Genomic DNA, 13,858 nt, shown 5'->3' with positions numbered 1-13,858 from the left:
TTTGGACTATGGACTGTGGACTTTGGACTGTGGACTGTGGACTTTGGAAGTTGGACTTTGGACGTTGGACGTTGGACTTTGGACTTTGGATCTTGCAACTTGCAACCTTAATTTTGGATGCTGTTCCTGTGTTGGGTACTGTGGGGGTTAATGTTAATGTAAATTTCGTTTTGTTATTATTAAGCCACATGTGTAGTGGCTGAGTAATAATTTTTATAATATTTATGTAGAATGGCTTATTTCAATAAAAAATTTCATACCTAAAAAAAAAATTTCATACCTAACCCTAACCCTAACCCTAACCCTAACCCTCGCCCTCGCCCTCGCCCTCGCCCTCGCCCTCGCCCTAGCCCTAGCCCTAACCCTAACCCTAACCCTAACCCTAACCCTAACCCCGCTGCACGACAGACTCCCTGGCCGAGGTGCTGCAGGTGGTCTCGGCTGTGCGTGTACAGTCCCCAAAGCTGCTGGTATTGGGGGACTTCAATGTACATTCAGAGGCCATCCTTACTGGGGCGCCTCGGGACTTCATGGAAACCATGGCTTCCTGGGAGCTGCACCTTATTACAATGGGGCCCACCCATGTAGCCGGTCATGCACTCGACCTTGTGTTTGTCTCAGGAGAGGAGGAGAGTGATCTGAAAATTGGAGGTACATCCATCACCCCCTTGTCATGGTCAGACCACTACTTGGTGAGGATGGACTTTTCAGTGCCACAAACCCTCCGTGGGGGTGGAGAAACTATTAAGATGGTCCGCCCCAGGCGTCTGATGGATCCTGATGGATTCCTGAATGCGCTTGGGGACTCTCTGGAGCATGCACACAGCCACTCGGCTGAGACCCTGGTGGAGGGGTGGAATGCCGCAATCGCCGGGGCATTAGACCGGGTGGCTCCAAAACGCCCTCTCCCCCTGAATAGAGCTCAGGTGGCACCATGGTTCACCCCACGGTTGCGAATTCTGAGGCGTGAGGTGAGACGGCTAGAGCGCCGGTGGCGGAAATCTCGCTCTGACGATGATCGGACACATGTTAGAGTGGCTGCGGCAGCCTATCATGTGACAATAAGGGCAGCAAAAAAAGATTTTTATGGTGTCTCTATTGCATCTGCAGAGTGCTGTCCCAGGAGACTGTTCCAAGTGGTCTGGAGCCTGGTCGGTCCAGTTGCTCCAGAACCAATGGAACATGCTAAGGCCTCCTGTGACGATTTTTCTGAACACTTTGCGGAGAAAATCGATTGTATTAACAGTGCTATCCCGTGCGCTGTGGACACAGTGAGCGAGCCAGAGGTGACCCGTGGTGCTCTGGTGGTGTGGGATCGGTTCCAGCTTCTTCCATCTGATGAAGTGGACAAGGTGCTTTCAACCTTAAAGCCAACCACTTGCTTACTCGATCCTTGCCCATCGTGGCTCATTATGAGCTGCAAAGATAGACTGGGTGAGGGGATCAGGATGGTGGTAAATACATCTCTCGAAGAGGGAGTAATGCCATCAGCGCTCAAGGAGTCAGTAATGAAACCAATCTTAAAGAAGCCCTCCTTGGATCCCCAAGATCTGAACAACTTTCACCCAGTCTCAAATTTGCCATTCTTAGGCAAGGCGGTTGAGCGGGTGGTGGCAAAGCAATTGCAAGCGCACTTGGAGGAAGCGGATTATCTGGATCCATTTCAATCGGGCTTCAGGCCTGGACATGGGACTGAAACAGCCTTGGTCGCCTTGGTAGATGATATGAGGAGGGCGTGGGATAGGGGCGAATGCACCTTCCTTGTCCTCCTTGATCTCTCAGCAGCTTTCGATACCGTTGACCACGTTATCCTCTTGGACCGCCTGGAGAGGTTAGGCATGGGGGGCACTGTATTGCAGTGGTTCCATTCCTTCCTCTCTGGTAGGTACCAAAGAGTGGTATTGGAGGATGAGGTCTTGGATCCTTGGCCTCTCACTTGTGGGTTGCCACAGGGTTCCATCCTCTCCCCGATGCTGTTCAACATCTATATAAAGCCGCTGGGGGCAATCATCAGGAGATTTGGGCTGCAATGTCATCAGTATGCGGATGACACGCAGCTCTATCTCTCATTTAAATCTTCACCGAGGTTGGCTGTAGAAACCCTGTCCAAGTGCCTGGAGTCGGTGAGTGGCTGGATGGGAAGGAATAAGCTGAAGCTGAACCCTGACAAAACCGAGGTACTGTTTGTGGGAGACAAGGGAAGGCTGGGGGATGTGGACCTGGTGCTCAATGGGGTACGATTGCCCCTGAAAGACCAGGTCCGCAGCCTGGGGGTCATTCTTGACTCCCAGCTGTCCATGGAGGCTCAAGTCTCGGCTGTGAGCCGGGCGGCGCTGTATCAACTCCATCTGATACGGAGGCTGCGCCCCTAACTTCCCAACCATCTGCTCCCACCGGTGGTACATGCCCTGGTCACCTCTCGCCTAGACTACTGTAATGCGCTGTACGTGGGGTTACCCTTGAAAACGGTCCGGAAGCTGCAACTGGTACAGAATGCGGCGGCTCGTCTGATTAAAGGCAGCCGCCGGCAAGATCACATCACTCCAGTGCGGAAGGAGTTGCACTGGCTACCGGTTGTTTACCGGGCCCAATTCAAGGTGTTGGTTTTGACCTTTAAAACCCTACACGGTTTTAGCCCAGTCTATCTGAAGGAGCGCCTCCAGCATCGTCAGGAATGCCGCTCAACAAGATCAGCCTCAGAAGACCTTCTCTCGATCCCACCGGTGAAAACAGCTAGACTGGTGAGGATTAGACAGAGGGCTTTTTCAATAGTGGCCCCCACCCTGTGGAACTCTCTCCCAAATGATCTCCGCCATGCCCCTTCTATGATGAGCTTCCGCCGGGCCTTGAAGACCTGGCTCTTCAGGCAGGCTTTTGGGGTGGGTTAGGTTTTTACTGTTACGGTTTTAAATTTTAACGTTTTAATGTATTGTTTTTTATCTTGTACGTCGCCCAGAGTGGCTGGACAACCAGCCAGATGGGCGACTAATAAATTGAATAAATAAATAAATAAATAATGATGTACATGCAATTATGAACCAGCTGTAGTTGTGAATAGTGAGTAGAGAAGATCACCCTATTGACCTCACACCTGCCATCTTATTTTAGGAACAGGGAAGCATATGACAATCAGATGCACCAGAAGAGCATCTCTGACTCACAAAATGTTTCATTCAAACCGCACCCTTGCTCTGCCCCAGTACCTTAGAATCTTCCCTGCTTTTTGACAGTTTCAGTTTCTCCATAGATGAGGACAGGACACTATAGATGGTTCCAAAAGTAAGGCTGCTTGTTTGTCGAGCTGCAAAGCAAATGGAGCAATTAGCCAGCGACATGGCTTCCAGCCAGGGGCATGGTGGTGGGGGATATGGGAATCAAGCATTCATATAGGCCATCTAATTGGCATTTCTTCCTACCTGAACTCAGAGCCTTTTTCAGTTTGTTCTTGGACATCTGGCTCCTGTTTAGATACAAGTTCAGTTAGTCTAATTTGTTAAAGGAGTTCAGAATAAAAACACAGCTATTGATTTTTATTGTTATTCCAAGGTTCATAATAGTACCCGAGACCACTTCCTGGCCCTGCCTGGAATCCCAGGAATCAAATGTTTTAAATGGAAGAAGTATGTTTCTAGGTCTCATGGATGCAGCAGTTAGAAAAAAATATGATGGCATGCTTAACTAATGGAGTCAGCAGTTATACATAACAGGAATGCATGAACATGGGGGACATTATGGCAGTAGGCTGCCACAATGTGTCTTTGTTAGAGAACCCTCGCATGCGCAGGATTTGTGATCATAGGAAGAGAGGGCCTCCTACATGGACAGCTGCATATGTGAGGTTCTCTCACAGATTCTAATGAACATGCATAGGTTACAAAGCTCATCTTCCGCACCCCTGTCGTTAATGTAGCATTGTATAACGTTTGATCTGAACAGGGTGGTTTATAGCAGATGCCACTGGAGGTCACTGATTCATAGGGTCACCATAAGTCGTAATCGACTTGAAGGCATATAACAACAAAATAGCATTTGAAAAGGGCTCAGGTGAACAGTTAAAAAGCCCAAATGCATTACATTTTCCACCTTTTGAGATTTCATACTCAAGATTTTTTAACCTGACTCTGGGGTTATTGCTTTGGGAGCAACATTTTTTAAAAATAAGAACATGCAGGAGGACTAAGCACAACATGCCCACTAACTCTAGTTTGATATCTAGGCAGTTCAGGAGAGCAATATGCATACTTTGCAGCTAAAACTTGCAGAACTGTATAGTTCCCATAATACCTAGGGATGGACCTGAGTTGCACAGGTCCAAAACCACAGCTATGGGAGGAGCCCTATTCCTCCTGAGCCAGGAGCCAAGTGAGAGAATTTTAGTTGGTGTTCCTCAGCCCAGGAACTGCTAACTCTCCAGCCCAGCAACATGAGAGCTGCTTCTCCCACACAGCCCTTCTGTCCGGATGGAGGAACGACATGGATGGGGGAAATTATGTGGTTCATTTCCATACAAGCTTCCTTGAAAGGGTGGTGCTGGCATGGGAAGGAATTGCTTCATTTCCCCGCATGAGTTCTTCTATCCCAGATGTGGGGAATCAACCAACCCACCAACGAAAACAGCTAGGTTGGTAGGGACTAGAGAGAGGGCATTTTCAGTGGCGGCCCCCACTCTCTGGAACTCCCTCCCATTCGATCTTCGCCATGCCCCTTCCCTGGATATATTTCGCCGGGCATTAAAAACTTGGCTTTTTGGACAGGCCTTCAGGAATTCTGGGGAGGGCTAACTTTTTTGGGATATTTTATTATCTATTGATCGCCCTAACTGATTTCATGCTGCTGTGATTAATGATCGTACTGATGTTACTGTATTTTATCTGTATTGTATTGTAATTTACTGAATTTTAGTGTGTACGTCGCCTAGAGTGGCTTCGGCCAGATAGGCGACACAAAAATTAAATTTATTATTTATTATTATTATTATTATTAATCTTTGGCCCTCCAGATGTTGCTGAGCTACAACTCCCATCAGCTCAACCTAGCATGGCCAATGCCCATGGTAGTTTAGCAACATCTGGAGGGCCAAAGGTTCCTCGCACTCATTCTATCCAAGCAAAGTGGTGTGGAGCTGGACTGTAGATAAACAATTTACACAAAACTGTGGCAATGTATAAATTAGGCTCCCACCATCTCATTTGGAGCTATTGGTTGACAAGGTTATAGTCGATCACTTCACACCCCACAGAATATGACATTCGTGTCTTCTTCACTCATTTGAGCATTTTATCCCAGAGATGCTAACAGATCTGCTTGCCTTTGTTCAGCTGGGCTTCAAAGGAAGCGCACCAGGCAGCTGGTTCTCTTATCTTGCCCAACCCAGATTGCTGAGACTGTACTTCTCACCCTGAACATCTGCCACTTGGTTCTCCCAGCCAGCATACCTGGGGGGTTCCTGTTTCCCTGCAGCACTGCTTGGCTGGATCTGCTTGGCTAGTTCTTTACTTTCTTTATCTGTTCCCAGTGCTCCACTCTGGGGCCTGCTTGTAATCAGGCCAACCACCATGGAGGGCCCCACACCCACAGTCTTCCAGCCTTGTTGAGAAGGCCCCACTGCTACTGATGCTGTTGTCCTGTGGACTTGTAGCCCAGACTTCTTTTCCTTCCGTGATGGGCTCCAAGAAGTGGAGCGCCCCTTCTTTGGGGAGCGGCTTGAAGGCGTCTGTGGCCTGGTACTCTGTGCCTTGCTAGGCTCCTGGGATTTCACATTTGCTGTCTGTGAATGTGCGGCACTTTCCTGGCCCCGACTCCCTGGCTCAGAAGGAGCAACTGCGGCTGCAGGTTTCTCAGAAGTCATTTGAGCTGGCTGACTGGTTGGTCTGGATGGGCCAGCTGCCATTGACTTGGCACCCACTTCAGAAGGTCCAGCAGCCACTGAAACATCAGCCTGTCTTTCTTCCCTATTTAATTCAGACTCACCCTTTCTGGGGAAAATCTGCCAAATTAAAAAAAAAACTGTTGCCAATAACCAGTTTGAAATAACTGAAAAATCATTTACAATATTAAGCCCCTATCTAGAAGTGCCCTAAGTTGTGTAGATAAGATGCAGATGTGATCTAAGGACAGATGTTCTCAATGCTTCTAAATAAATAAATTGCATTTTGGGAACAAGAAGAAATGAGTGGCTAGTGACTTGAGGTGTCAACTCCTGACAAAGCACACTCCCTCCTTCCCCTTTCAGATGGGAAAGGTGAGGGGCAGGGGATGCTTTGGAAGCCAATAAGGACAGCAGTGGGCATGTGGCCAGTGGAAGACAGGAGAAGGAATGAGGCCAAGGAGGACAGTCTACAGGACAGATCGAAAGGCTGCAGAGGTTTGCAGTTCCCCATCCCTGGGCTCATCAAAATAGGGAATGCAGGGAAATATTTGGACCTTGAGGGTTCTTTTTGAGAAGGTGGGGGAGGGGCTAGGGTAAGACTGAGCAGCGTGATGATGGCAGGCGGATATGGTAAAGGACAAAGAAGGAACTTGGCTTTTGGGTAGCTTTGCTTCATGAGACTCACCTTCTCAGATGTAGCACGCAACCTAGCACTCGTCCGTATCGTGTGAAGCCCCGATTCCTTCGAGGTGAAGCTGACTGGAGCACTGATCCTGCCGCTGGCCTCGTGCAACATGTAAGCAAGGCGAATCCAGCGCTCAAAGAGGAAGTTCTCATCCCCTTTGGGGGCACAGAGTTGCAGATAATATATTTGCCCTGTTGCCAACTTTACTTTCAGCTGTCGCTCATCCACGTTATGCACAAAAATCTTCACCAGGTGTAGAGGGATCAACCTGTGAGGGAAGGAAGGACTCAGCCTAGGAACCTCCCAGGTGGTGGGGTTTTCCCGGGAAAGTGAGGGATGGCAGAATGGGGGACTACACCAATCTCACCGAGTGATCTCCAGGTCTTTCACCTTTGCCTTTGTGATTTTGACACCTTTCTTTACTTGGGCCATGATCATCTGGTCAGGAAGTAGTAGAGATGGGCTGCTGGCTAAAACACCCATGGTGATTACATTGGGCTGGTCGTGGATGCCAACGTATTCACCCCTCTTGGTTACCTGCGTGAGAGGAGAGGAGAGGGGAGGGGAGTCTGCTAAGAATGGAACAAAAGCTGTGGCAATAGGAGCCCCAAACAAGCTACAGCATCTGAAATCATTTGGGCAATGCAGGGTCTGGCTGACAGTAGACCTTCCTTGCTGTTCCTTGCACTGTGGCTCCTACGCCTCTTCAGGCCTAGAGTCTCTTCAGCCTACCATCAAAGCCTTTGTTTCTTCCCCCTCTCATATATAATCACATGAATCTCATATATAATCACATATATAATCAGGATAGGCCACAGGTCGGTTTAGTCCAACACTGTCTGTTCTGCCTGGCAACAGCTGTCTGTATGGGCTTTGGTGGAAGCAACAGAAGTGGCTCCTTTAAGGCATATAGGCCACTGCCCAACCAACAGCAGCATGGCCATAGCTCAGTGGCAGAGCATTTGGTTTGCACGCAGACTGGCCCAGGTTCAATCCCCAGCATCTCCAGACAGGGCTGGGAGAGGCCCCTGCCTAAAACCCTGGAAAGCTGCTGCATGTCAGAGTAGGCAATACTGAACCTCCTCAGTATTGTTGGCAGTAAAGCACCAACCCTTGCAACAACAAGTAACCTGAGCCAGTAGGGGGCGATAGACAGAAAGGCCACCTATTTTCCCCTTACTGATTCCTTGTTTGTTTTTCCTCAGGCTTTGCTTCCTCCTGGCTCTGCAGTAGCCACATGTATGTCTGTTGTCAGAATGATTTTATTCCCCAGTGGTAATAAACCTTACATTTCTTTACCCCTTCAACCAACAGCCTTTTGAGACTATTTTTGCATCAGGCTATTTGTGGCAATATATGCCAACTTACTTAGGCTCAGACTAAGGCAGCTCCCTATGATCGATGACTCTTAGTCTGCCTTCAGTCAGCCCTCACTTGCCCTGCCTTCTTACTTGCAAGCAATCCAGGGGGTGGCACTGCCTTTGAGCTTCCTCCCCCTTAGTCTCCTGAGTGTTGCCCCTCATTGAACTCAGCCGGGAAGAGGAGGATAGAGACAACTAGAATGAGTTGGCTCTGACTGTCTTTGGCTCTGGTTCCACCTCCCATTGGGGCTCCCTGCCTTTCTGCCCCAACAGTCCCAATGGGCTCCAGCCACCGTTGGATAGAAGCCTTTCCCATCACCCACTCCCTGAGCCTTTCAACTAGAAGTCGGAAGCAGGGCCTTCTGGGGCACTTTGCTGCAGTCGGTTGTCGATGCAACCATCTGCCCCCTCCCATGCCTCTTTATGAGCACTTCCATGCAGAGAAACACAAGGAGACACAATGGCCCAAACTGGCATGCGGGCAGACTGAGCCAGCAGGCACATGGGAACAGGATGGCTCTGAGCGGTAATTGCGAAATGGTTTGCCTGCCGCCACAAAGCATAATGGAAACTGCCATTTGTAAAGTTTTCTGGGAATTTGTAGCTCGGTCGGGAGAAACCACAGTTCCCAGGATTCTTTGAGGGAAGAAGTCACATGGTTTCAATGGGCTTCTGCTGGGCGGATGGGCGAGATATAAATCTAATTAACACCACCAACAACAACAGCAGTAATCATGTGTGTTGGATGTGCTTTAAATGCATGGTATTGGTGTGGTGTGGATCTGCCTTTAATCTACGCTGGCCAATATGGTGCACATCCTTGTACGTTCGTGGGGGGAGGGCAGGCTCCAACAGGGAACGCTGCTGCAGAAATCTCTGTGCCGTAAGCCACACTGCCCAACCAAGGGCAGCATTCAGTTCACCTGCACAAAGGTGCCCTCGAACATTGGTGCATCTCCATATGGATAGTATTCAGGCTGCCGCAACACCTCCTGCAGACTGCCAGTTGCTGGGGCCCAGCCAGGGAAAGGCTGCTCACGGATACCTTTGGTGAGATTCTGCAAGCCCTTCTGCTTAGTCCCTGGGAGACCGGAAAATAAAAATTAACAAAGAGGATTCATATGAGAAATGACAGGGGAAGTCCAGGGTCAAAACCTTCAGTCTGCAGGACCTGGCTTTTGTCTTGCAGCAGGACTCAGGGACCCTTCCCTTTTGCAGTTCACTCCCTGTGTCAAATTATCAGCAGCGGCTTGTGGTTCCATGTCAGTGGAATCTGCTCTGGGTTTTCGTCTGAACTTTTGAGCGCTGTCCAAGGTGCTGAAGCCTGACCCCAAATTTAGATTCAGCACCCTGGACAGCTCCTTGAAAGTTCAGAGTGAACCCCGGAACAGATTCCACCACCCCACTGACATGGACCTATCAGCCTCCATTGCAAATTATAGGTTGTAAGCCTCTTGGGGCAGGAACTTCTTCATAAAGCCGGTGTGGGGAACTTTGGGCCCTCCTGATGTTGCTGAACTATAACTCCCATCAATGCCATCAAGCATGGCCAATGTCCAGGGATGATGGGAGCTGTAGTTCAGCAACATTTGGAGGGCCAAAGGGTCCCCACACCCACAGTAAAGCATCACACACAGTGATGGTGCAAAAATAAAGCCTCATTATACCCCCTCCCACATATGTTAAAGTTCACTAAAGGCCACTAACTTAAAATCATAGAGTTGAGAGATGACAGGGACCCAAAGGCTATATAATTCAACCTCAAAATCAACTGGCCGCCAGTTCTTCCCAATAGATTTACATTATTTATTTATACACCACCCTCTTGCAAAACATATTGGGTGGTGTACAGCAACATAAAAGCATTTGGCTGCAGACCACAGCGCCTGCCAAGCGAGCAATGGCTCTGGACAAATCAAGCAAGTGAGCCAAGCCATGTGTGCAGGTGACAGGCAACACTATGCCTGCTTGCTCCTCTCAGATAAATGAGCCAACATGATCTGAGGGGAAATTCCTTCCTGTCCTCAAACACGGCCATCTGTTAGCTCTTGAACATGAGCAAAACCTTCCATCTCACAAGCCTTTCCCTTGAAATCAAGGCAGAATTCCGTGGAACTCAATTATCTTCCTCCCCTCTCAAGAACCTGGGCACCCTAGGTCCTACCTGCAGGGTACGTGTTCATGGCTGTGGGACTGAGTGGAGACTCAGGAGTTATAGGGCCTTGCTGGTTAACATGGCACAAGGCATCCCTTGGGTCACAAAATACTGGCTCATGATTCCAGGTGGGGAAGGGCCCCCCCATGTCCTTTGTGCCTCTGGGGCTCTGTGCCCGTGGAGGCCTCTCTTCTCTGCAAGTGGCCCCCATCAGCTGACAGGCTGTAAAATGGCAGTAAAATGGCTGCTTATATGCCTGCACATTATGGCATCATAAGGCAATTCAAGCCAGTGCCTGGAAACTGGCAGTAACAAGGTTATTGCTGCCTACAGCACTAGAGCTCCTGGAGTGGGGGCACTGTGGCTTTTTGTGCCTTGGGACACATCCTCAGTGACCAGAGTCAATGGCTCCCTTCATGGGCATCATCACTGGCACTGCATGATTGGTGGGCCTTGGTGGATTGTCCATGGAAGTTTGGTGTGTGTGTGTTCTTTTTGTGCCATGTAGGATTTTCTGTGGTGTTTCCCCCTCCCAATCTGAGCATGTGTAAGATACGGCTGCTGTTCTGCCAGTGTAACCCCCCCCCCGAAGCGTTGGAGTAGAGCAGGAAGGGCTAGCCTGTGGCCTTCCAGATGGTGCTGGACCACAAGACCGAACAACCCCAACCATTGGCCGTGCTGCCTTGGGCTGATGGGAGTTGGAGTCCAACAACATCTGGAGGCCCAAAGCTTCCCCATCTCTGGAGCATAGGTCTGTAAACACACTAGTCACCAGATCAAAGCTTTTCCATTAGCCACAGCTGGAGGGAACACAGGTTGATCTGCTGTGAAATCTCTCTCAAGCTGAATTTTTTAAAAAAAATGCATTCAAGCTGCTCCCACCAGATTTTACAGGGAAAGAGGCAGGGTTTGTCTAGCGTTGTGTGGCCCTAGTTTCAGAAGAGAGAAAAATGGAGACATGCTGAAACCACTGAGTGTGTTTCTACCCTAGGAGTGCTCTGTTCAGTTAAGAGTTGAAAGAGATGTTGATGTGGCTTTCAGTTGAGTACCGTTTGCTTCTGTCAGCCATGGAGCATATTTTTGAAGAAAGCCAGGTAGTATTGTACACACCTGCTGGCTTTCAAAACCACTATTTACCATTTTTTTACAACCTCTGTTGCAGGTGCCCATCAAGAATTTCAAGTCCCATGGCCTTTTTTGTTAGTTCCATTAATTAATTGCAGGGGGAATTTTTTATTCTGTGCATTCAGCATGGATTTAGCTGAATCCACGATGCTTTGCTACCGGAAGCTGAGCCCATCTCTTTCATGCACTCTCCTAGGGCCAATACCTTTTTAAAAAACAGTCGACTGTCTGAGATCCCAAAGAGCCACTGCCAGACCACCCTTCCTTACCTTGGTACCTTCCAGATGTTTTGGACGACAGCCCCAGTCCAAAACATCTGGTGAGCACCTGGTTGGGAAAGACAGGAATAATTATACTGGGCTAGATGCAGCAATAGTTTGATTTGTTATGAGACAGGTTCATCTGTTTAAAGCAGGCCCTCCAGATGTTGCTGAACTACAACTCTCATCATCCCTGGCCATTGGCCATACTTGTTAGGCTGTATGAGCAGCCAAAGCAGTCTCTAGCCCATCCGACTGGTGCAGGACTGGACCGCCTGAAGTACTTCCCTTCCCTTCAGAGGTTAGAATATTTGTAATAGTTCCATGACATCACAGCAGTTCAGCTAATGGCTAGGAGCTGCATCCTGAGAAGTTATACATGAATCAGCTTCTAAACTATCAAATCTGGGGAGTAGTTTCACTCATCCCACGTTACTCTTCCTCAAGAGGTGGCAGAATTTCTTCATCCTTTGGCTCAAAGTCCCCGCCCAGTTTGATCCCGAATTTCTCGTGGAGTACTGCTGGGATCTCAGAGGTCTGCAGGGCAGTCTCTGTACGCTTCTCTCCCATTGTGGAAATGAGACGCCAACCCATGTAAGTGAGGCGCCCGCCATTTTCTTTGTGCAGGGAGCAGAAAGATTTGCACGTGAAGATGGAACTGGGTGAAGTCTGGTGGTAGAGGCACACGCTGGTGAAATCGTCCAGTTTCTTCTCCTCTAGGGTGAATTGATATAAGGGTCTCCCCTCCCTCCCAGAGATTTCCCGGCGCTCCAGCACCCAGATTTCCCCTGTCAGGTCCAGCCAAAAAATACCCCCTTCCTGGACTTGCTCCGTTGCGAGCTTCAATTCTAACGGCTCCATAAAACCTTCACCAAAGCCAACGTCGCAGAGCAGCCGTTGCCCATCCAGCTGCACCAAAATCACCATGTGGTCCAACGGGGGACCATAACGCCCCGTGAAACGGTTCCGGACACGCCCAGCCACAGCTTTGGCATCAAATCCTAACACCTGCAGTAGCCACAGGAAAAGGCCGTTCAGCTCGAAACAGAAGCCTCCCCGATGGCGCCGGATGATCTTGTCGTAGAGAAGGGGCAAGTCCAGGACAATGAGCTCCTTGCAATGGATGCCGAGGCTCTCAAAGGGCACAGAGAGGAGGTGGCAAGGGTGGAGATGGCACAAGGTCTCCAGGGAAGGCTGGGTGGGGCCCCGGTACCCGATCCTCTGCAGATAATGTCCAGTGTCCATACTGGACCGGTTTCAGGAACTAGAAGAGGAGAGTGAAGAGGTAAATCAGGATTCCTATTCTCTCAGTTCCCATAATTCACTTTTGACAGTTACTGTCATTGATGGGGAACCTTTTTCAGCCCAAGGGCTACATTCCCTTCTGGACAACCTTCCAAACTCTGGGGTGGGTGGGTGAGTGGGTGGGGGAGATAAAAGCCAGTGGAGCAACAAATCTAAATGTCATATGTGCACCAGTTTCTACACACACTCACAGACCTGTCTCTATCCTTCTTGGCAGACAAGAGGCATTAATCAGAGTTCAAAGGCACATCCCGGCCAGGGCAAAAACGCTTGGTGCAAAGCTGGGCTGGTAAGGGGTGTGGCCTGGAGAGAATTCCGAGGGCCAGAATCAGACCACTTTCAGCTTCCAGACCTGAAGCTCCCAACCCTCCGTTTGTTTATTTAAAAGCATTTGTAAAATGCTTAATGTTTTTTAAAAACTCTCAGTGGTGTACTCTGCGCACAATCTAAAGACAATATCTATAGGTTACAATGAATGGGGGCAGATCCACACTATACAATCTTTAATTCTTCACATTTATTTATTTATTTATTTATTTATTTATTTATTTATTTCTCACCTTTCCTCCAAGGAGCTCAAGGAGGCATACATAGTTCCCCCTCTCCATTTTTATCCTCACAACAACCCTGTGAGGAAGGTTATTTAAGGCAGTGTGAGGCAGTGACTGGCCCAAGGTCACCCAGTGAGCTTAACAGCTGGGTGGGGATTCGAGCCCTGGTCTCTCAGGTCAGGGTCCAACCATGAAACCATGTGTTCCTCCTCTCCAAACTGTATTCCAAGCTCAGGACACTCAAGAATCTTGGCTGTCACCCTGTTCCTGCTTGCTGGCCTGGTTCCAACTCTCCTGCTCTGGAAAATACCTTGATTGGAATTTCTGTGGGTAAAAGCCGGCGGTTTTGCTGTGTCGAGAGAGCGAGAGAGGAAAGCAGAGCTGTCACATGACCATTGGCATACCACACATACATGCGCAAAAGACTTCCCACTAGCTCCTATTTCAACTCTGTGGCAGCATATTAACCCTTAGTAGCCTCTGGCCAATTGAATTCACTAGGGACCTGAATCAATAGTGTAACAGAGCAATGAAAGCTGGTGTTTTA

The 13,858-nt window shown here is 49.0% G+C and overlaps 1 protein-coding gene and 1 long non-coding RNA gene across 2 annotated transcripts; both read right to left on the bottom strand.

Moving 5' to 3' along the window:
• Positions 1-3,039: 3,039 nt before the first annotated feature.
• LOC133363240 (uncharacterized) lies at positions 3,040-5,520 on the bottom strand. Its single transcript, XR_009757633.1, has 3 exons — positions 5,436-5,520; positions 3,417-3,460; positions 3,040-3,301 (listed from the first exon to the last, which is right to left on the bottom strand). It is a non-coding gene; the product is annotated as an uncharacterized LOC133363240 (long non-coding RNA).
• LOC133363378 (Golgi-associated RAB2 interactor protein 3-like) lies at positions 5,357-13,610 on the bottom strand. The gene is made up of 6 exons (XM_061582773.1): positions 13,321-13,610; positions 12,268-12,719; positions 8,839-8,996; positions 6,922-7,091; positions 6,555-6,822; positions 5,357-5,986 (listed from the first exon to the last, which is right to left on the bottom strand). Exons 2-6 carry the CDS (start codon positions 12,698-12,700, stop codon positions 5,357-5,359), a joined length of 1,659 nt encoding a protein of 552 aa, XP_061438757.1. The 5' UTR covers positions 12,701-12,719; positions 13,321-13,610.
• Positions 13,611-13,858: the final 248 nt, after the last annotated feature.

This window comes from Rhineura floridana, chromosome 8 (assembly GCF_030035675.1).
Source record: "Rhineura floridana isolate rRhiFlo1 chromosome 8, rRhiFlo1.hap2, whole genome shotgun sequence".
NCBI lineage: Eukaryota > Metazoa > Chordata > Lepidosauria > Squamata > Rhineuridae > Rhineura > Rhineura floridana.
Note: the sequence above shows the minus strand (reverse complement) of the source record. Positions and strands in the feature narration are given on the sequence as shown.